The 24,617-nt window shown below is 41.6% G+C and overlaps 1 protein-coding gene across 2 annotated transcripts in view; it reads left to right on the top strand.

Moving 5' to 3' along the window:
• Window positions 1–4,853: 4,853 nt before the first annotated feature.
• Window positions 4,854–24,617, top strand: part of ANO6 (anoctamin 6) — a gene marked incomplete at both ends in the record, with an annotated part of 205,141 nt that continues 185,377 nt past the window's right edge. For both annotated transcript variants that reach the window (XM_080705450.1, XM_080705449.1), the window contains one exon: window positions 4,854–4,926. In XM_080705450.1, coding sequence (XP_080561576.1) covers window positions 4,854–4,926 — 73 coding nt within the window. The remainder of the gene's footprint in view (window positions 4,927–24,617) is intronic.

Raw genomic sequence — 24,617 nt, 5'->3', positions numbered from 1 at the left:
GAACCTAGGGATATTCTACCTCTGAGCTATACTACCAGCTCAATTTTTTAATTGTTTACTTATTTATTTTTAAATAAATAAAATTATTTATATAATTATTTATTGTGGTATTGAGGATTGAACCTAGGGGTATTTTACCTCTGAGCTAAATCTCCAGCTCAATTTTATTTTTTATTTAGAAAGAGTCTCACTAATTTGCAGAGGGCTTCACTAAGTAGCTGAGGCTGGCTACAAATATGCAATCCTCTTGTCTCGGCCTCCCAAGTACTGGGATTACAAGTGTGCACCACTGTGTCTGGCTTCTTTGACTTTCTTTGGGTCTTTGCTTAAATATCATCTTATACAGAACTAGATAATAAATATAGGATGTGTTTGAGATAGCCAAAAAGTAGATGCAGTAAGATTTGGCAATTGATTGGATATTGGTTGGGGAACTGGAGAGAGAAAGAAGCAAATGATTTTAGTTTATGTAACTAGTTTGTATCATTCTTTGATTTAGGCATATGCAACTAGCTTGTATCATTCCTGTGACTGCTGGCTTATGTATCTAATTTGAACAATTCTTTGATTTAGGAAAGTTTGGGGATAGAGATTATAAATTTAGCTTTTGACCTGCTAAATTTGAACTAAGAAGTATTTAAGAGGTGTCCAGCAAGCAAAAACATATACTACCTGTGGCTCAGAAGGCAGATCTGCCTCACAAATGAAGGTTTTGGGGATCAGGACCTGCCACACAATTTTCAGGGCCCAGTGCAAAATAAAAAAATAACGTCTTTTGAAGCCAGGCGTGGTGGTGCACGCTTGTAATCCCAGCATTTGAGAGGCTGAGACCCGGAGGATCGCAGTTTGCAGACAGCCTCAGCTACTTAGTGAGGTCCTCTGCAACTCAGTGAGACCCGATTTCAAAATAAAGAAAAATAGGGCAGGGGGTGTAGCTTGGAGGTTGAATTCCCCTGGGTTCCACCCCCAGATCCCCCCCCCCCCCTAGAGTCTTTCGTTTAAAGAGCATATAAGGCTCAGAAGTTGCTGAGCCCTCCTCCCCACCTGTTGCTGGTCTGACAAACCATGTGTTGGAAAGGTGGCCAGGGGCAGAGTGTTGAGTCAGGTATCTCCCCTTCCCACTGGTTTTCTCCTTCAACCTGCACTGGATGAGTGGGTGAGTGGGGACAACCTCTAAGGAGTTGCAACTTCTATGTCCAAGCATGAGCAAGCTCTTTCCACCCAAATTCCCTTTGGGTAAGTTGTCGCACTGACAGTCCAGGCAGGGGCTGCTGCCATCATGCCTCAATCCAAGATACTGTAGATGCATGTACATGACCCAGACCTTCTCCTTATATATGTTGAGTCACACTAAGGACAGAATGTAATGGTGGTTGTCATATTCAGCCTTCAGTTATTGTGACAAATATCTGTGAAGGACAATTTAGAGAGGAAAAAGCTTTATTTTGGTTTATGATTTCAGTCCATGGTGGTGGGTCCATTGCTTTGCACCACAGGTAAAGAAGAACATCATGGTCGAAAGGTATGGTGGAGAGTAGTGGAAGAGGGTTGCTCAGCTCATGGCAGCCAGGAAGGGGAGAGAGAAGGAGGGAGGGAGGAAAGCAGAAATAAGAAATATCCTTCCAGGGAAGATCCTCAGTGACCTACTTCCTCCACACATTCCACTGTCAACAGTGTTTGCCAGTACCTACTAGTCCATTCAACCATCAATGGACTAATTCCATCAGTGAGGTCAGAGCCTTCATGATTCAATCACTCACCGAGGCCCTCTGTACAACACTGCACTGGGGGTCAAGCTTTCCACATGAGTCTTTGGGGAACACTTCATATCCAAATCATAACAATGGTCCTGGTATGTTGAGTAGGCTGGCTGAGGCTGAGGCACCAGGGAACACAAAAACTGGCATCTGAGAACTTATCATAGGGCAGAGAAGTGATAGGAAGCCAGACCACACATGAAAGGAGGTGCATGCTATTGTCCTACCAGACTTCTCTAACAGAACAAACATCCAAAGATGATGTTATTAAGAATTTCAAGGTGGCAACTACAGAGCATTAAAACCCTGAGTATGCAGACTTCTGAATATAGGACATTATATGAATGTATTTTTTGAATGCCAATGAAAGTGGTCTTGCTTGGAATATATAGTTGCTAAAGTCATAGGACTGTATGAGTTCTTTAGGGAAAGACGAGAAGAAAAGAGGCCTGAAGCCAGAAAAGCACCTATATTTACATAGTGGGCAGAGAAGGATCATGTTTGTCTCCAAGGTTATGGTTAATCAGAAGACAAGTGAATGAGAAAATACTCCATCTGTGATCCCTGGCTTGGAGAAACATTGCAAGTGCAAATAACACGCCCATATATTGTATCAACATTTTCTTTCACAATCTCTTCATGATACAGATTCAGGACCAAGGGTGTGGTTCTTACCTAGGCCTATTACCTGGATTATTTTTAAAGCATATAATGTATAATAGAAGCTGTAGGAAACAAAATGAACTAAGAAAAGAATGGAATTTACTAAGAATAGATTCACAGCTAACCTCAGTAAATAATTCATTTCCCTTCCAGCATCAGCCCCATTTACATATAAGGCCAATACTGTCACTCAACAATATTTAGCAAGAAAAATAAAATCTTTAAATCTGTGAAGAATTCCAAATGCCTCAGTGAAACCTGTTGCAAAATGAACCAGGAAAATTTTCTAACTACAGATGAACTTTAAGTAGAGTCTTAAGCCATAAAAACAGAATAATGAGAAAACTGCAGCAAGGAGAGAATAGAATTTGTCTGGCTGAATTAATTTTGAAGAAAAAAAAAACTAGATTAGGAAATGTCAGGGTAGGTAATTTATGAAGTGGCTAAGAGAATGGGTTCTGAAACAAGCTCCTTGGGTTCAAATCCCAGCTCTGCCACTTTCTCCCCCTGTGATTTTGGACAAGGTCCTTCATGCCTGTTGACTGAGTAAGGCAATAACAACTAGGGTTGTTACAACATTAGGTGACTGCATGTTTAGAAAACATTTAGAATTGTACCTAGCCACAAACAAACAAACAAACAAAACCCTACCATCACCACCAAAAACAACAAAACAAACACAACAACTATGCACATTGGCTAAATGATGATTGTGAAAACTGCTCCCATGACCAAACATCCCTGGAATTTTTACTTAGTAAGTTTTAAAAGCTCAGGAGAGAGTTCAGTGAAAGAAAACAATCTTTGCATTTTTTTCTCTTATCACCCACACTCTTCCCTCTACTCTAGACTGCTGTTTTTGTGTGTGTGTGTTTTTTGTTTTGTTTTAACATTTAAAGAAATTATTTTTATTTAAAAAAAAAAGTGCTTGGGGAAGCAAGTATAGTGTTTCCTGGACAATTCCTTAAAAGTAATTTCATCTTGTCATTTACTGTAAATTTATGGTTATTTTCCAGTTAAGATCGGTCTTAATGTTTTCCTACTTTCACGTGAGAGCATTAAAATAAGCATATGTGAAGGGATAAAAGGCACAGTAGATTTAGTGTGATTGTGATAATCCTGGTACTTTAGTGGAAAAAATATGAGGAGTTTCAATGAGAAGGGTTAGAGATCATAATAAACAAAGATGGGGCTCAAACTCACACATACTAAGCAAGTTCTCTACTACTGTGCTTCCTCCTCCCCTCCCACCCACTAGCCCTTTTGAGAAGTCTTTTTTCTTTTTTTTAACTGGGTATTGAATCCAGGGGCACTCTACCTCAGAACGACAACCCCAGCCCTTTTTATATTTTTATTTTGAAACAAATTCTTGCCAAGTGGCTAAGAGTCTCTCTAAATTGCTGAGGTCGGCTTCAAACCTTCGATCCTTCTGCCTCAGTTTTCCCAGTACTAGGAGTGGGACACCAAGCCCGTAGAGAGGTCAAAATCGACCCATTCGAATCCACGCAGTGTTTCTGGAAAAAAAAAAAATCTGTAGACACACAATCCCAGGAACCTGCAGTTCAAACTACCTCAAGGCTCAAAAGCATTCATCTCTGTATCTGTCCTCTCTATTCCCTGCATTTCCAAGAAGCGATTAGCTCTGACTTTATTACTTTGTTTTCTTGTGTTATTAGAGATTTTCACATTGTTTTGGAAAAGAGTCTGCCTGTAACCACAGGGCGTCCGGCTCCTTTTGTCTCCTTTGGAGCTCTGCCTCCCACCTCCCGCAGCGGCGCCGGGGTCCTCGGCGACCACTCCCTGCGCGTCCGCGGCGCGCGGGCCTAGGGGGCGCTTCTCTCTCTGCAAACCTCACTTTCCGCGGAAATCCTGCCTTTTGTGCACACGTCTCTTTATACCGCCTCCCTCCCCCATTTTCGTCCTGCGCGGGGCGCGCCGGTGTGGCCCGCTCCCCCGCCCGGCCCGCCGGGGTCTGACTTACTCGCGTGGCCTCTCCCCGGCCCCCGACGCGGGCAGCTTCTCCCAGCCCGGGTCACTGTGGTCGGGCTTAAGGTCCCCCTCGGCGCCTGTCACCTACCAACGCCCCGCGAGTGTGCGGGCCTTCCTAAGTGAGCCGCATCCCGGCTCCCTGTCTAGTCCAGATGTGTGGGGGACCCCGGGCGCGCGTCCCCACCCCGCCAGGCCCCGGCCCGCGGCGGGACGGGCGCTGGCCGGGCGCGCCGACTTCCTTGTGGCGCCTATAAAAGCGGGGAAGTTCAGCCGGTCCGCGGCGCCGGCGAGTCACTGGGCATGCTCAGTGGGCGCCGCCGGCTGGGCTTCCCGAGCGCGCGCCGGGCTCCGCCGCCCGCGCCCCTGACCCGCGCCCTGTGACCTGCGGCCCCTGACCTGCGGCCCCCGACCCGCGGCCCCGACCCGCGGCCCCGCTGGGGAGACATGCAAATGATGACCAGGAACGTCTTGCTGGATATGGAGCAGGACGAGGACGAGGACGAGGATGGAGATATCGGTGAGTGCGGGGTCCCCACGACCCCACCCCGAAGCCCGAGGTCGCCCCGCGCGGGGACCAGGCCGGGTGGGCGCGGGGACCCCGGCCCGGGAAGGGCGGCGGGCAGCGGGGGCGCCACCGCGCGCCCAGGTCCCACTCAGAACTTTCGGGTCCCTTCCTCCGCTGGGCTGGGGCTCCGGGGGCCGGGCGCGGCCAGCCCGAGGGCGGGTGGGGGTCCTGGCCGCGACCCCCTGGATGGGCTTAAAGCGGAGGCAAGGGGGGGTGCGGGCGGGGCGGCCCAGAACTGCTCTGCGGCGCTGGGGCGCGGGCCGGGTCCTTCCACATCTGCAGAGCCCGGGGAAGGGCCCGGGGAGCCTGGGGAGCCAGCGGGGGCCCGACCCGAGGGAGAGCTGCGCAGCCAAAAAACCAAACAAAAGCGTGGGCGGAGGTGGGCCTGGAAGGGACTGGGAGCTGTAGGGAGAAAATCAGATCTCTCGAGAACACTGTCGGGGAAGGATGATAGATTGGTTTTACCAGAAGACTGTGATTAAATTACCGTGCCGGCCTGATCTGGCGACTCGGGCCCATTTTCCTGGATGCCAAATCAGTTTTAAAGCAGAACAGTTATATCTTGTGTCCTCAAACTCGATTCTTCTCTAATAACTTTAAAATCATCTGAATTTGTGTGGTTTCTCCTCCTTCCTTTCACATTTCAGGCACTAATTGAAAAAAAAAAAAAAAAAACTTGGTAACTTCCTTGACCAGGAACAAATCAAATAGAGGGGTTTACACTCCTTGGCTTACTGTTGCCTTTCATTCCCGTGAGAACAACTTATTAGTTATTCGTCTTTATTGAGGAAGCGATTATACTCATTTTATGGGAGAGAAAACTAATGTTCACAGGTTGGTCTGTTTAGCTTCATACTTAAGTCCAGGGTTTCTGACTTACTCCATCACCTGGTCATTCTTGTGAACCAACACTGCGTGATGCTAGGATGAGCAAGATTCATTAGCAAGCTTTGTATTTTTATGTAAATGATGAAAACGTAAAAATATAAACCATGGTCACAGAGTGTTAAAAGTAACAATAGCTGAGCATCCTCTCTTTCCTAGGATATATTTTTGTCTGCCTTGGTGGAGAGGTGTCACTGTTTATATTGTAGATCAAGGAGGGCTATCCCAAATGGTAATGTACCAAGTAAGACGCTCTGAGTTTTGTTTGTTCCACTGGGCCATCAACAGATTTCAATTTAGAAAGAAAAACTAATTTGGATTGTTTATATGATAAGGAAGACATCATAAAATTCACATGAAGTGCATGGCAATAAGCTCTTATTTCTAATGACAGATGTAATTCATGCTTCTATCAGGTCAAACAGTGTACATATAGTTAAGCACCAGCTCCTCCCAGCCCACTCTCCAGAAACTGCTCATTTTAATATTTTTGTATGCATAGCAGTTAGCTCAACGTGTTTCTTCTCAAGCAACAAACATTTAAACAGGCTTCAACAATTTTGTGTGTCTATGTGTGTGCTAAACTGAAAATTGAACCCCAGACATGCTACCTCTGAGCTACACCTCCAGCCCTTCTTATTTTTTTGAAATTTTATTTTGAAATAGTATCTTGTCAAGTTATCACACATGGGCCTTAAACCTGTGATCCTCCTGCCTCAGTTTTCCAAGTACTGGGATTACAGGCATGTGCCACTGCACCCTAGAAATTTTTGTTTCTTTTTGAAAACACAAATTGATTGTGGTAATGTGGTAGCAGCATTTTTTCCCCTTTTGGAGTTGGGGATTGAACCGAGTCTTGCACATGTAGGCAAGGGCTCTACTACTGAGCTACATTCCCAGCTCTTTTACTTGTCTTTTGAGACAGGTTTTGGCTAGATTGCTCAGGCTGGCCCGAACAAACTTGCATCCAGTCCTCCTGCCTCAGCCTCCATCTGGAGCAGCTGGGATGAGAAGCATACACCACTGCACCTGTTTTTATTGGCATTACTTTGATTATCTTCGTGTAGAACATCCCCCCAACCCAGCTTTGCCTACTAGCTATGTTTCTTCTTTCCCAAGAGTCTTTTTTTTTTAAAAAATATACTTTGTTGGTGCCTTGTAATCTCACATCATAATGAAGTTCAGAGTTCACAGCACATAGCACTCCTTGTCCTCCCCTTCCCATAATATTGAGATTGGTATTGATAATTTCATATATGTATAGAACATCAATGGAAGTGCTTCATCAATTCCTGGAAAGTCTTTCTGTGCTTTGAATTTTAGTCTACTAATGCTTTGGTGCTTGGCATCAATTTGTCAGAGCTCCCTCTGTGAGAACCCTTTTAAAGCATTGCCAGTTGTAATGAGTACATATCTCTCCTTGACGTTCTCTCCCACTTTGGGTTCTGACCTGGAACTTCTTGTTTTACTACAGTCTCGGTTTCCTCAGCCTCCTGCCTCTGCTGATCTGAAATTTTCATTGTCTTAGGTTTCTGAATTTAGCAGTTTTCCCTCTCCCTCTTTCCCTTCTCCTTTCCCTCCCTCCTGTCATCTTTCTCTTTTTCCTGCAAAAATTTTTTTTTTGTGTGTGTGTGTGTGTGGGGGGGGTACTGGGGAGGTTGCTATACCACTGCTACCTTTTTATTTTGAGATACCATCTTGCTAAATTGCCCAGACTGGCCTTGAAATTACAGACCTTTTATCATAGCCTACAAGTAGCTGGAATTACAGCCATGTGCCACTGTACCCTTCTGCAGTGATTTTTTTTTTTATGTGCACACCAACTTTATTTGATATTGGAACATTGTTTTCCAGTGCAACTTTTAACAATACACATTTGTACGAGTCATGTTTAAAAGTTTCTCTTTTTTAGGCACATCACTAACACTTGGGCTTCTCAAACTCCTTAAGATTGTAAATCTGAAGAATGTAAAAAGGGACCTCATTCTGTTCTTAATTTTCATTTATTACTGAAGTTGAGTATCTTTTTCTTACATTTTTTGGTATTTAGTTTACCTAAAACAAATGTTGAAAATAAAATAGTTTGCATAAAGTAAAATTCTTAATTACTTTTTTATTTTTTAATAATTTTTTATTAGTGCATTGTAGTCATATGCCTTAATGGGATAAGAAACTTGTGGAGATGTACATGCACACATCACCCAATTAGCCCTTACCCAATCCCTATTCACTTCCCTTCCTCTCCCTCCTTCCCATGCTGGGTTTCATGATTGACTTTGATATGTTTAAGTACATCATGTTCTTTAAAGAGTTTCCCTCTTCCCTCCTCCCATCTCCTCAGATATGTCACCTTCATTGCTCCTCTATAGGGTCCCTTCTTCATCTAGAGCTCCTCCTGTTACTCATTTCTCCCTAGTTTTCACATATTATGGAAAGCATCTGATTTCTTATTTTTTGTGACATTTCCCTGTGAATTCCATAATTTTTTTCTTCTTTATGGCTGGGTAAAAGTCCATGGTGTACATATCTCCTAATTTTTAAATTTTTATTTATTTTATTTTTTTCCTTTTAACAATTTTTTTATTGAACATAAATAGTATACATTTAAACTATATTTGGTGCCCCCCCCCCCGGCCCCATTTTCCCTTCCCCCCTCCCACCAATGGTTGTCCAGGTTAACCATGTCTTATTCATAATTTTACACATGTTCAGATGTAGACCCTCATTAATCAAGATCAGCCTTCCTCCTCTCCTATCTCCATTCAAACTTTGCTGGTATTTCCCCTCCATTATCTGGAGTCCCACTGGTATCCTTTGTGTTTCCTAGTTTGGGCATACTAGAGGAAACATATGTACCTTCTCCTTGTGTGCTTGGCTGATCTCACTTAACATAATGTTCTCCAGGGCTTTCCATCTTCTTGCAAATGATATAATTTTGTTCTTCTTTATGGCTGAATAGAATTCCATTGTGTGTGTTTCTCACAGTTTTGCTATCCATTCATCTGTTGATGGTGATCTGGGTTGGTTCCATATTTTGGCTATTACGAATTGTGCTGCTATGAACATAGGTATGCATATGTTGCTGTATTTCTCTGAATTCAACCCCTTTGGAAAGATATCCAGGAGTGGTATAGCTGGATCATATGGTGGATCTATTCCCACCTTTCTTAGGAATCTCCACACAGATCTCCATAGTGGTTGAACTAGTTTGCATTCCTACCAACAGTGTAAAAGAGTTCCTCTTTCCCCACATCCTTGGGGGGGGGGGGGCTAATATCCAGAATATACAAAGATGCAGTGATTTTTAAATCAGAAAATATATCACTGTGCCCATTGAAAGTTTATGTCATTATAAAATAACCTTTTTGTAGGTTTCCAGAACTATGCTGATACTGGTATGCAGCCTGTTACAAAATAACTTTAATTTCCAACTATGGGAGAGGAGACTGGTGAAACAAAGATCATAATTCTAACCTCTGCCTCTAGTTTTGTAATGCTAAAGCTGTTGACTAACATATTTCTCTTAGTACCTGTCACTACCAATAGTTCTATAATGGTTTAAAGCCCACCTGAATACTGAAGATTTTTGTGAAACTCTTTAAACACTAACTTTGAAATTCAAGACCACGGTAATTTTGCTACAAGTTCCTGGGTGTAACCACTGACATTATCATGATAATTTGCAAGAGATAAAAACTGCTGGATGAGCTGGGTGTGGTGGCACATGCCTGTTATCCTAGTGAGACTGAAGGATCAAAGGTTCAAGGGCAGCCTCAGCCAGTAGTGAGACTCTAATCAACCTGTCAAGACCCTGTATTTATTTATTTATTTATTTATTTATTTATTTATTTATTTATTTATTTATTTATTATGTAGTACTTTGGATGGAACTCATGGTATTCTGCCTCCGAGCTATAGCCACAGCCCTATTTTTTTTTCTTTATTTTGAAACAGGGTCTCACTGAGTTGCAAAGGGCCTCACTAAGTAGTTTAGGCTGTCCTGAAGGCAATCTTCCTGTCTCAGCCTCCCAAATCCTGGGATTACAAGTGTGTGCGCCACCACCATGCCTGGCTTAAGACTGATTAAAAAAAACACAAAACAAAACAGGGCTGAGGGTAAAGCTCAGAGGTAGCATGCCCCTGGGCTCAATCCCAGTACAACAAACAAACAACAAATAAAAAACTAGATACTGTCCCCAAGATTTTCCCATAAACGTGTTTTATGTACATGGACGGAAATGTGCTCTTTGGTAGACTGGGGTGCGGGGTCTGTTTCAGCAGCGAGTCCTGCTCACTCTTGAAGCACTGGTTAGTGCTTAAGTATCAGGGTTGCCTCTATTTGGAATGTACCCATTTGGAGAATCAGAGATGGCAAATTTTACTGTAGCTGTCTTTTCCTTTTTTTGCTTAGTTTTTTACACTAGGGATTATATCTAAAAGGTTTGCTAACAAGGCAGTTTGTTGGCATAGGAAACTTTATGCAAAAAGGCTGCTTATTTTCTAAGTCAGCTTCAGTGACCACAAATCTTCCATCTAGGTAATAGCAGCAGGACATGAGTGGCTTGTAGCCTTTGTTGTATTGGTGTGGTCATCGGTCATTGCCAGCCCCTGGAGAGGCAGGCTGTCTTTCACCCTGGACAGTGTACACAAGAGAGAATCCTTGGCTGCTTTGTCTCCAGAGTTTCCTACACCTCCAATTAATTAGTGACTTGATTAACATCTCTTCCTATTGATGTAAAAAGTAGTATGAGCATCTTTTATGCCAGAATGTAGAAATTAGTATGTTGTTTTGTTTCTTGCATCCTCTATGATGCTAAGTTTGCTTTGGGCCAGGCATGGTGGTACCTGCCTGTAAACCTAGTACTTGGTAGGATGAGACCAGAGGATCAAGATTTGAAACCAGCCTCGGCAACCTAGCAAGACCTTCAAAATAAAAAATATCAGGGTGTTTAGCTCAGAAGTAGGATGCTCCTGTGTTCAATACCCCATAAGACACACACACACACACACACACACACACACACACACACACACAATTCTGCCCCCCCACCCTGGAGGAAAAATGGTCCACCAAAAAGGAGCTATTAAGAAATACTCCGAGCATTAGGACAGAAAAGTTTATTATTTAGATGGTTGGTTGGTTGCTTTGGGTTCCTAGTTGGCTTAGATGGTAGGGGGTTGAATGCTTTGGTTCCCAGTCCATTTCTGATAGAACTCCCTCCTGATCCCCATCACTAACAGTCACGCCATGGGGGGGCGGAGGCTATGGTCCATTACCTCTGAGAGAGAATGGTCTAGCTGTACCTCCCCAGTGTCTTTATTGGCTCCCTTTCCACTGTCAGAATTTCAGATAGACTTACCTTTCTCTATGATCTCTATTCTCTCACAGTCCACTTCATGGTCAGTCACTTGCAAATCTGATGCTGGCCTCAGTTTTGCTTCTTCAACATTGATTGAGGAAGCCTATGAAGAAGCCTCAATCCTATGCTAGGTGCAAAATTAGGTGCTGGGCTAGGTGTTGAGCCACTAAAAAGGAGTAAGACATACCCTGTCTTGGAGGACCAGACATATGTGGAAATGCCATTATTGAAATATGTGTAGAAATGGGGGAGGATGAGGTGCAGGCAGGTGCTGAAGTCTGAAGCGCCAAGGAGTTGCTTGTGGAGGGGAAGAGAGCAGGCACCAGACTGGGAAGCAGGAGAAGCTGCACCATGAAGAATTTTCTGCACACTACTGTGTACATGATTGGGGAGCTTCAGAAAGATTTTAAGGAAAGGATTTATAGGATCACATTTGCTTTTGGTAAGATCTCACTGGCAGCATATTGGAAAGCAGAATCGAGAAAGGAGCTGTTAGAACAAGCCAGTAGTCTGGTTTAGAAATGTCTGCAGTGGCTGCAGGAAGAGAGAGGAATGGGTCTGAGAGCAGGTCTATAGGTGCCTGGCTCTTTTCAGCAAGCAGAGAGGAGGCTAAGATGATGCCCACACTTCAGTTGAGTTTTTAGAAGGAAAGTATGATCAGGAGGGAAGAATTTTCTGTTCCAGCAAGCCTTATAGTTTTCTCTCTTGTTTTGGTTGTTACTATTCTCTTTCTTGGTAATTTCAGCCTTACTTCTGCCCTCTGAGTCCTTCCTCCTCTTTCCAAGTCTGTCACAAACCCAGAAAGTTATTGCTGATCCTCCAGCCTGAAGTGCCTACCAGTTAATTCTCACATTCCCTATTTCTTTTTCTGTGCAATTAGCATTCATCCTTTACTTTGTTCATTGGCTTTGCATATATTATCTCTATGACTAAATTGTTAATTTCTTGGTGACTAGGTATAGGCCACTTGGTTCTTTTAGAGATCATGCAAAATATCCGAAATCTTGTAGACATTCCTTTGAGATATATATGTATGTATATATCATCACCCTTTTCTAATATGGAAGTTTCCTGAAGGCAGATGCTTTAAATTTCAAGCTGTGTCCCCAAGGATACTTCAGTAGGAGCTAACCAAATTATTGTTAAAGGAATGAATAATTTAATTTTTAAAAATAATTTGCTTAGCTTTTGCTTAGTGACCTCATAGCCCTAGTAGAATTCTGTTCTTTTGTGGCATTGTGAGATACTAGCTATTATCTACTTGAAAATGTTGAGCATACAGAGTTCTATCAGGCACTCTGCTGGATTCTAGGATCCCTGACCTCTAGAACATCACTATCTAAGAAAGAGATATGTGAACAGTAATTGCAGCAATCTGTTACTAATGCTACAATCAAAAAGCATGATACCAAGTGGTACCAAGATGAAGGGGCATGTAATCTTACTTTGGGGAATCCAGGAGAGTTCTACAGAGGTTGTACTCTGGGCCAGTCCTGGAGGGGGAAAGGTAGAGGGAGGAAATCAGGGCATGAGAATGGAGCAAGATGAGTATTCCTAAAGCCAGAATGGTTTTCTCCCAAATAAACCCTGGCACTACACTCAACCTATGCACTATGACAAGGGAGGTGTTATGTTACATACATACCATATATGTATTTTTCTACATATATGATATGTATGAGTGAGTTTAAAAGTAATCTGGGCATGGTAGTTTATATCTGTAATCCTAGCACTTGGAAGGCTGAGACAGGAGGATTGCAGGTTTAAGAGCAGACTCAGTAACTTAGACCCTTATCAACCTAGCAACCCTGTTTCAAAATAAAAACCCTGTTTCAAAATAAAAAGTAAAATAGAGCTGGGATTGTAGCTCAGAGTTAGAATGCCTTTGAGTTCAACCCTGTACCTAAATAAATAGATAAAATTAATTTAAAAAGAAAACACCCTGAAAGTTTTTATTACTTACTTACTTACTTACTTATTTATACATACTAGGGATTGAACCCAGTGGCATTCTATCTCTAAGGTACACCCTCAGCCCTAATTTTTGTTCTTTTTTTTTTTTTTGTGTGTGTGTGGGGGGGGTTGGGGGATGGAAACCAGGGGCATTCAACCACCAAACTACACCCCCTGCCCTACTTTTTATTCTTTATTTTGAAACAGGGTCTCAAAATAGAGAATTGAGGGCCTCACTAAGTAGCTGAGGCTGTCCGTGAACCACTATCCTCTGGTCTCAGCCTCCCAAATGCTGGAATTACACTGGGATTACAAGTATGTGCCTGGCTCTTTATTTTCGAAACAGGGTCTCACTAAGTTGCAGAGGGCCTCACTAAGTAGCTTAGGCTGGCCTCAAACCAGTAATCTTGTTTTAGCCTCCCAAGTACTGGGATTACAAGTGTGTGCCACCATGCCCAGCTAGTCTTTCTCTTTTAGAATAGTGTTTATCCTTTTCATAAACCTTTTGTTATTTTCATTTTCAAATCCACTGGCATGGTTTATCTTCTATATTCTAACTTTTGAGCCAGTGACTGCTTCCCCAAAGGTTCCCCTTCCCCTTGTGCAACTTATTGCTGTTGTATGTAACAGACAAGGTTTGAAAGAGTTACTTACACTCTGTGGTCTATTTTCTCAAGAGATTACAACAGTCATGTATGTTGGTTTCTCTGTACTTTATAATTTTTCCCTTTTATAAGCCAAAAATTTAGACCAAAAGCTCCCATGGAGATTTCTATCATAGATAAGATTTTAATTTGGATGTTTCTGAGGGGAGACAATAAAGTATTAAGAATCAGATAACATAGTCTTCACCTAAGAGATGATACTGAATTCTCAAAGTGGTATTTCTGGCAGGACAAATTAAAATGATTATATTTTAGTAAAAATGTCCCTTGTAGCCAATCCTTTAAGTTTTTTCCTGATAAACTTGTTGAATTACATTTTTTATTCTCACTCATTCAGGACATCTTAATCAAAAGCAATAATCTTCAGAGAGAAGCTCATCTTTGTTTCCATGACAGGACTATTAAAAAGGTTTTCGTATAGTAGATGTGCAGCAAAACACTTGCTGTGGGCCATATTTTTTATTATCATGGATTCTTTGCATACCATATGATTTCAGCTACCTGGTCTGCGTTAGATGCAATGCCTTCAGGGCTGGGTCTGTGCAAAAATGGCTAGTTTGAGAACAAAGGAACTTTATTGGTTGTTCTTATTATTATTATTATTTGCAGTGCTGGGGGATCAAACCCAGGGCTTCATACATGCTCAATAAACCCTCTGCCATTGATTTATATCTGTAGCCCCTATTATTGTTGCTGTTGTTGTTTTTGCTTTTGCTTTAGTTTTGTCCTTTTAGTACAGCAACTAAAATTAATTACATCCCTCCTAAGCTGCAGCCCGTTTGAAGAATAAAAGATGAGTGTGTCAACAATAGAATATTTTGGACATGGACCAAAGAGCAATTCAGATACTGTTCATCTAAAACATATCAGATGGAGTATTTGCATAGAAGACAAGTTGAAGGGTTAATAGGCAACTTTCTCTGCCATGGTATTTATTACTGCCCTGGCTACATATCTGCATACTAATTGACAGATCTTGCTAGAGTAAGTTATTTAGCAGCCAAAAATACAAATGAAAGAAAATATATTCTTTTGTGAAGTCCAGATGTTGCTTTTATATTTCATGCTTTTATTCTAGAACATTTAAATTCTATTTCCCACATTATTTTACAATATGAACACTTGAAATTGGGGGAAAAAGATATTAGTCTTTTAAAATTCACTTTTCTGTAATATTTACTTTAACTTTGGCAGAACTTTAGCCCTAGGTCAAAGCCATATAAATAGAAGTTCTTTTACAAAGTACAATTATGCAAATTAAAGGTTTGTTTATAAAGCTTGTTTTATAGAAACTAGGGCTGTGTTTACATAATTGAATTTTTTTTATTATTTCTCCAGACATTCTAGCTAGTTGTTTAAAAAATAATCTTTGGCTTTACACAGACAAAATGATGGCTAAATTTTTCTTGTGGCATCACATGAATACAGTCTTAAGCATTTAACCCCAATTTGTGTGAGATTTTTAAGAAAAATAATTCTAAACAAAATATTTTCTTCTTATGTATAAACTATAGTCAAACTCTTAACATTTAGTATCCAAACATTTTGTTATTTATATTATGATTTGAAATAATTGCATTCATTTGTTTAGTTTTTATTTCCTTCTACTATTACTCACTTACTGGATGTTTCAGTGCTTCAGTTGTATAAAGCATAAGATGATGTGGGTATGCATGCCTGTAATCCCAGCTACTGGAGAGGCTGACAGGAGAATCACAAGATTGAGGCCATCCTGGGCAATTTAGGGAGACTCAACCAAATAAAAATGAAAAAGGGCTTGGTGGTAGAGTGCTTGCCTAGCATGTGTAACACTGGTTCAGTTTCTCTTACCATTAAAAATTTTTTTTCTGAGAGAAAAAAAAGGCATAAATAGTAAGAAACCATATATAGGATGCTGCTTAGGAAGAAAGTAGATTTTAACAAGAGCTTTTTGGTTTCTTTGGGAGATGAATAATCCCTAAAGAGGAGAAAAAAATTGTGAAAAAGAGGAGTTTATAAAAATTATTGCCCTCTGTTGTCCAGTGGTGAGGAGGGAAATGAAAGGGCCTTCCATCAGAAGACCTGAATTTGTGGTCAGCTGGCACATGTCACCTAGAATCTGTCACTTGAGGCAGTTTTCACAGACTCTGAGCCAGTCTCCTCAGCCTTCCGTGGTTGCTGGGAGGATGGCAGGTGGAATGTACAGTATTAGGAGGGGGACTCTTCACTTAAACAAGTATAAGTGGCAATGACAATATCAACATCTAATAAGTTCATTCTCTCCTTCCCTTTTTTTTTTTGTGGTACTGGGGTTCCTGGAAGCCCTTCTACCTCCGGGCTACACTCCCAGACCTATTTTTACATTTTTATTTGGAAACAGGGTCTCCTAAGCCAGCGACCACGGCTGGCTTCGAACCTGCGCGATCCTCCTGTGTCTGCCTCCCAAGCGCGGGGATTACAAGCGTGCGCCACCACGCCCGGCTCTCAGCCCTTCCCTTTTTATTTCCCCTAGAAGTCGTGCTTTTAGCCTCTGAAGTCCTTTCCCTTCTCCCTCTACTGTGGCTGGCTTTATTTATTTATTTATTTTTGCTGGTACTGGGGGTGGTACCCAGAGGCTTTCTACCTCTGAGCTGTACTCCCAGATCTATTTTATACTTTGTTTGGAAACAGGGTCTCACTAAGTTGCTGAGAGCCTCACTAAGTAGCTGAGTCTGGCTATGAACCCATGTGATCCTCCTGTCTCAGCCTCCCAAGTGTGCGCTACCACACCTGTCTGTGGCTGGCTATTTTGTGTTGTTCTGTGTCATGTCATCCATGCTAGGAAGTGTCAGGTTAAAAACAAATTAAATGACAGCAGTTTTACCACAGACAGATTATTTTTGCTTTGTAGTACTGGGGATGGAACCCAGGGGTATTCTACCTCTGAGCAACACCCCCAGCCCTATTTTTTATTCGTTATTTTGAAACAGTGTCTCACTGAGTTGCAAAGGGCCTCACTAAGTAGCTGAGGCTGTCCAGGAACCATGATCGTGATCATCCTATCTCAGCCTTTCAAATGCTGGAATTATAAGCATGTGCCACTATGCCCGGTTGACAGATGTTTTTAAAGACAAAGACATTGAATAATAATAGCATGTGGTTTCTGCAGGAGAAATTATTGTGTGTGTATTTTTTCCCAATACCCTGACAGTTTTTCAGACAGACTGACAATGTTCTCCAAATCCCAGGAAACATGCTTCAGGAGTAATCTTTTTCTCAGAGAATCTTGGCAAATGTGCTAGGGGCTGAATGGCTCATGAACGTAGAACTGTGCTCCATCAGTGGCCTCTGTGGCCTATCCCATTCTCCCAGTTGCCCTTAGTTCCAGCTAAGGGATGCATGCTCCTAGGTGTCAGCGTAAAACTGTATATGCAAGAAGTGAGGAAGGAGACATTTAAGCAAGTACACTACACAGCTTTTATTACAAATTGGGATGTTAGATTGTCACAAGAGAACAGAGGAGAGGAATATGAATGATGAGATTCTTAGTGGTCAGAGTTGTATGTGATTCCGTTGTTAGAACTGGAAATGTAGAGATGTGGGGGAATCAGAGTTGATTGTTCTGTGAGGGAGAGTGGTCAGGCAGCAGGGGTCTTTCAGGCCATAAACTGGAGGAGAATCACTCTTCTCCACTCCAAAACTCTGGATAAGTCAAGGTATTAAAGACCAAGCAAAGGTGATCTTTTCTCAAGGTCTGGATTTAAAGATGAAAACTCTAACTTTATTACAGGTACTTAATCAGAAGATTAAAAAAAAAAGGATGACTCTTACCTATGTTGAAGGATTATTTTGGCCATCTGCTACAGGTAGCCTCACCTTTATTTGGCCAAGGGTGTGGACTGACATCCCTTTGTACCGTGGCTGTCTCTGATGAGGAGAAAATGGGTTACGTGCTGGCCTATAGTCTTTGTAGTCTTTTTGTTCATCTCATGTCAGCTCCTTGTCCTGCTCCTTGACTGATCACCATTCTCCTAAGTCCTTTGTTATACTTCTGCCCCCATGTTCTTAGGCAATTCAGCCTGCTTCTGCACACATGTGGAGACCCATTACTTCTAAGATGTGAGTTTACATTCTGGACCAGATGTTCACCAGTGGTGTGACCTGGAGTGGACGTTCATGAGCCATTCAGCCCCTAGCACATTTCCTCTGTAGAATGGGGCTAATACTAGAACCTATTTCATAGGGTGGTTGTATCTAATGAATTATACCATTTAAAATTCTTGCTCTGCAGGACTGTGGTGCCTAATACACTAAAAACCTCCCATTAATTATAAACCTGTTACTAAGATTATAAGTAGCTGTTTTTTTCCTTTGTCTTAACCTACACTTAACTCTTGTTTTTAATTAGAGACTTTACCTTTTCTCTAAGGCTATACCTTACTTATATAGCTTCCTGTCACTTTCTGTCTTTTTCTTTTCATATTCTATCTGAAGGAGAACTGTGGCCTCTGAGCAGCATTAGTGCTTGATAGATAGTAGGTAATCAATAATTTTTTTTTGAATGAGTGCATAAGTGAAAGATTCTGATTATTGAAGAGCAATGAGGTATAATTGGAAAGACAGGCCTCTAGATATTGATCAGCTCTTGGGAGCCTTGGTTTCTATATCAGAAAAAATGTTGCAGGGATAATAATGTGCAAGAGGTAATGATATTTTATAGGATTGTTATAAGATTTAGCATATTAATATATGCAACATGATTTGAATTGTTTTGAATTTAGTGATATAAAATAAACGATAACATTATGTGATTTTTTTAAAAAAACAAACATATGAAATGATGCTTCTCATTTTGTATACTGGAAAGTTAGAGGCAGTTCAGTCCAATGTCCAGTTGTTAGAGCTTAAACACTGGCCAGCCATCTCCAGTAACATCAGGCCCAAGAAAGGTTTAGACACTCATTCCATTTGGGTGAGTGAGAGCAAAGTAAAAGATGAGAGTTGTTTTATACCCTAAGAAAAGTAGAGAAATAAGTTTTTCAGTAACAGCCAAAATTCCATCCTTTAGTTACTCAAAATTGCAGTTTCTGTCATACCCTAGATTTCAATCTCTATGCCATCCCCCAAATTGCCAGACCATCTCATGTGTCCTGCCTCCATTTGAATTTCAGTAGTGTTTAGCAGGTATGTGCTTTTTCTGTAATAGGCTCCTTGCAACCTAAAAATCACAGAGCAGACATGAACCTTTCCAGACAGGTCTTTCGTGGCTCTGAGGGTTAGCAAACACAGTAATATTTACTTGAAGGTCATGTGCTATTTGAGGTCTGGGGATACAGAAGTAGATAGAGAGGACCCCCATCTTCTATGGAACTTATATTCTGTAAGTGATAAAGTAAAAACCAACGTGCAAGCAGAATTCCATTTATTTACTTATTTCTATTCAATGTCTCTTGTGTGCTAGGCATTGTGATAAGTATTGGGAATTGAACAATAAACGAGATAGTAATGACCTTTGCCCTCAAAGAATTGGCAGCCTGACAAAGATTACAAACATATTGAGTTGCAGCAAATTATCTTTAAAGATTATGAAAAGAGAGATGGAACCAGTATCGCACAACTGAGAACAGAAGGTGGGTATATCCAAGGCTGTCTTGAAGGGAAGGCCCTCACTAGGGATGGCTGACAGTGCAGCTGTTATTTTCAGAATTCTAAAAATAACATGACCTTAGATTATCATCTCTTTAAAAGGCAGGTCTGAGAAGGCTCAAGATGTACATTAGGTGAATGTGTAAAACACATGTGCTTTTTAGGCTCACAATTCTATGTACACAGGGAATTCACCAGGTGGAGGCTTTGTTGGTATTGGTTTCTGTAGTTGTTACTGTACCTTGCAAAGGAGTACAGTCACTCAGGTCCCGTGTCATTTCCTTGGAAGATTGTCTATGACCTTAGCACTGGGTTGGAAGCAACAAAACTTGGTTGGTTGCCCTCAGCTTGCTGCATTCTCCCTTTGCAGTTCAATTTAGCATAATCCTTTTCCATTTTTAAGTTAAAGGAGAAGCTGCTGAGACCTTTGACCACAGAAATTCTATGTAATTTTCCTGCGTGGAGAAAGGAGGAGAAAAGAGAGATGGAGCAAGAACAGTGTTTTTCTGCACTCCATCTTTTCTCTTCTTGATCTCAGAGAGGCGCCGCTAGAAGAGAAGGAATCTTCTCAATTCTCAGCCAGAAACTGTTTTTCTAGTCCACCTGTCCTGCTTGCTGAGGGGTGTGACTCCTTCCTGTCTGAGGTAAAATGACTGACCAGTGGCGGGAAGTTACAACCAAATCCCTGGGGCATGAATCAGAATTCCTGTGAGGGTGTAAAAGCCCCACAGGTGACTCTCAGGTGTTCTCAAAGTTATTCCCCTTAAGAAATCATACCTCTAGAGAATCACTCTTTAGAATTCCTCCCCCTAGGCTGGACGTGGTGGCGCAGGCTTGTAATCCTGCCCTTGGGAGGCAGAGACAGGAGGATCGCACAGGTTCGAAGCCAGCCTCTCTGGCTTAAGAGACCCTGTTTCCAAATAAAATATAAAATAGGTCTGGGAGTATAGCCCTGAGGTAGAAGGGTTCCATCCCCAGTACCACCAAAAAAAAAAAAAAAAAAAAGAAAGAAAAAGAAAAAAAAAGAAAAAAAAAGAATTCCTCCCCCTATTAGTAGTCAGAGCACCCTAGTAACATGGTAAGATGGAAGATGGAAATTAAAGCTTGTTTTGTTTTAGTTCACAGGGCAGAAGGAAATGGATGCAAATTTAATTTTCATATACTACACAAAAATCCTATTATTCATTTATTTATTTATTTATTTTTTGCGGGTCTGGGGATGGAACCCAGGGGCATTCGACCTCTCAGCTATACCCCCTGCCCTAGTTTTTATTCTTTATTTTGAAACAGGGTCTCACTCACAAAGATGCAGAGGGCCTCACTAAGTAGGTGAGGCTGTCCATGAACTACGGTCCTCCGGTCTCAGCCTTTCAAATGCTGGGATTACAAGCATGCGCTGCCATGCCCAGCAAAATTCTATTATTTTTCTATGCTAGGATCTTTCATACATGACTGATATCCAGCAGGCAATATGACTGTATTTAATTTATTTTTATAGCCATTACATCTGATTTCTTCCAAACAAGGAATCTAGTCTTCGAAAATGCCATTGAGATCAAGAATTAGAGATTCTGTCAGCCTTTTGCCACACATTTGTGAGGGACCTCTCTTAAGATGCTGAGGCTGGCCTTGAATTTATGAGCTTCCTGTCTCAGCCTCCCAAGCACTAGGATTATAGGCGTGCGCCACAATGCCCAGGCTGCCTAAAACTTCATTTCTGATGTTTAGTGGTGTGTTTTTTTTTTGTTAACATTTTAAAATTACAATTTACATATCGTAAAATGTATTGTTAACTCCTGAGTTTGGTTAGCCTTGACAGGTTGACAGGTGTATATTACCACTGCTCCAAACAAGGTGGAGGTCATTTCCAACCACCTTGTTCCCTTCAGATCTGTGTTCTTCCTTCCTTTCAATCCAGTTGACACTTTAATGATATCTATCATAGCCTGATTTTACCCATCCTTGAACTTCACATGATTGGAATAGAATCATGTAGCATGTAGTCTTTTGTGCTTGGCTTCTTTCACATATTATATTGTTTTTGGAAATCCAGCTATATCCTGGGTATTGTTAGTAGTCTAATATATTTGAACTGTAGGAATATCCAGGGGAAGTATTTTGAATCAATCATAAAGTATTACAAGTTTGGAGCTGGGTGTGGTTGCACATGCTTGTAATCCCAGTACTTGAGAGGTTGAGACAGGAGGATCAGAGATTTGTGGCCAGCCTCGGATACTTGGTAAGGCTCTCAGCAACTTAGTAAGACTCTGTTTCAAAATAAAGAATAAAAAAATTAGGGCTAGGGGTATAGCTCGGAGGTAGAGTGCCCCTGGATTCAGTTTCCAGTACTGAAAAAAAAAAAATAATTGGAAGGTAGCAGACGAAAAATACTTTTTTTGTGTGTGGTACTAGGGGTGGAACCCAGGGGCTTTTCTACCTCCGGGCTATACTCCCAGACCTATTTTTTTTTAAAAAATATATCCTTTATTTGGAAGCAGGGTCTCACTAAGTTGCTGAGAGCCTCACTCAGTAGCTGAGGCTGGCTTTGAACCTGTGCGATCCTCCTGTCTCAGCCTTCCAAGCGCTGGGATTACAAGTGTGCATCACCATGCCCCAGCTAAAAATATTCTTAATTCTATTTTTACTTTAAAGTCGAGCACTTTTGGGTCTAGTTATTTTTGTAATCTCTGTAGCAGTTCACACAATGCCTTGTCTATAATAGGAAATTAGCAAACGTTTTCTTAAGTTGGAAGGGAATGTGTGAGGAAAATGAACTCACATCTCCTGCTGCAGAAATTCAGATTTTTAGCTGCCTTGCTGTGACAGTGAAGCAAACTGTTTGTTAGAGGTGTCATTCCATCACACTAATGGGTGCAAACCTGGTCCAGAGAACTGCTGGCGAACGTTTCCCTTCTGTGCAAGGTTGGCAAGTATATTAATTTATTCTTTCCAAAAGGTTACTCTTTTCTTATAGACGTTTTCTACTAGTAAAAATATTTCTGACTGATAATATTAGCCTTGTTTGGTAACTGAAGAACTCTGAGAACAGAAAAATAAATGTGACCTATCCAAAATGAAGGAGTGGTTCAATGTTGGCTCTAGGTACTAGATTCCAAAATATTTGTACCAGTACAAGTATTCCTAGTTCTCAGAGAAGTTATTGACACAGAGGCTGGTTTCCCTTAATGATGACTCATGGTGTCTTGAGTCAGATTTCCACCGTTAGTCATTTCACTGCCTGGGTTGGAGCAGTCTAGGACTCGGCCTGGATTCCAGCCTTCAGAGATCCTCCCCCTAGCCCACCCACCTGGGGTTCTCAGTCTTACATCCTAGCTCAGCCACACCCCTCCGACTCCTGGAGGAATAAAAAATGCAGCCTTTACTCTCATTCCAACACTCATCTTGTGTTTTGGATATGATAATTTGACTTATCCTTTCTTTCCCAATGGTCCAAACTCCTCTCAGAAACATGCCCAGACCTCAGTCTCTTTTGCTGTTTAGGTTCTATCTTGTTATTGACCTATCTTGTTTAGGTTCTATCTTGTTATTCTAGTGTTTTCTAATTACCCTCTTTCTTGGAAACTAAGTCCTTCTCTGATGAGGTTCTATGAGCCTCTGGTGAACCCCGATAACTGCCTTCCTGTTAGCATCCATAGATTGAATAACATGTACCTCTGTGCCTTCCTTTAGCTCTCCTACTGGTGGTACCTGAAATGTTGGACCCTAAATGATCAAAGTGTCATATTTATTTTCACAACACTTCCTTAGTCATAGCTCTGGCTGTTGTAAATGGGGCTGTGAGTGAAAGTGGGATACAGTTTCCTATAGGAGGAGAGAGGAGGCTCAATTTCAGAACCTAGTATTTACTGGAATGTGGGAAGGCCAGCTGTGGGCATAGTAGAAAGCCCGACCTGGCAGTAAACAGTTGTGTTCAAAAGCAGCTCCCCAGTGTTGCCAGTGACCTGGTTAATATTTGAGCAGAGCTTATAGGAGTGCTGACAGCTTGGTGTCATGGAGACCTTTAATCGTAGCACCTGCTGCAGTAACACTCCTCTCCCCCTCTACAGTATGGAAAATAGATATGCCTTGAGTCTTGTGCAAATACTGCTTTCAGTCTTCTAGTCAAAAATTCCAGTATCCATAAAGGTACTAGGAATCCAAAACAACTCTTGTTTTTTTCCTTCCCTCCCCAGTACTAGGGGTGTTCCTGAACTAGCAGGCTTGTCTTTCCTTTTCTAGAGACCACATCCTCCCAGGTGACTTTCTCCTGGCTCTGTGCTGTATTTTTCCCCAGGCACTTAATCCACACTTCAGGCAGGCTTGTTCCTTCTAAGCCACTTCTCCTGCCCCAGCCTGAATCCTTCCAGGCTGCATGTGTTTGGAAGTGAAAGAGGGTCTTTATTAATGAGGAAGGACCTTGAATGCCTTAAGAGAGAGAAATTAGCAGGCAAAACACCCTGACCCTGGTAGAGGAAACTTGAAAAACATCTGGTTTAATTTTTTTTTTATTTTTTATTTTTGCGGGTCTGGGGATGGAACCTGGGGGCATTCAACCTCCTAGCCACACCCCCTGTTCTATTTTTTTATTCTTTATTTTAAAACAGGGTCTCACTAAGTTGTGGAGGACCTCACTAAATAGCTAAGGCTGTCCACCAGCCGAGATCTTCTGGTCTCAAAGTGACAAGTTTTGTGAGTAGATAAACTTTAGGGCTTATTGTCAGACTTCCACTAGATTTAATGTGTATGTGCGTGCGTGCGTGCGTGCGTGCGTGTGTGTGTGTGTATGCCACTATAATTTGTTTCGTGAAGTCTCACATATGAAGTTCAAAATTGATTGAGAAAACTTCCCTTTTGTGTTTTAAAAATAAGAATGGTTGCAGTTTCTCATATATTAGAAAAAAGGTGATTTTTTTTTTTTGCGGGGGGGTGCTGGTACTGGGGATTAAACCCAAGGGCATTCTACCTATGAGATATAACCCCAGTTCTTATTAAAAAATTATTTTTCTATTTATTTTAAATAGGATCTTGTTAAATTCCTAAGGCTGTCTCAAACCTATGATCCTCTTGTCTTAGTGTCCCAAGCACTGAGATTATAGGTAGATTAATGACTTTTCATTTGCAAACTTGGTATATGTGGGGAATTAGTTCTAGGATGCCTTTGGATACCAAAGTTCAC

Source organism: Muscardinus avellanarius, assembly GCF_963383645.1.
Source record: "Muscardinus avellanarius genome assembly, chromosome: 11".
In the NCBI taxonomy this organism is placed as follows: Eukaryota; Metazoa; Chordata; class Mammalia; order Rodentia; family Gliridae; genus Muscardinus; species Muscardinus avellanarius.
Note: the sequence above shows the minus strand (reverse complement) of the source record. Positions and strands in the feature narration are given on the sequence as shown.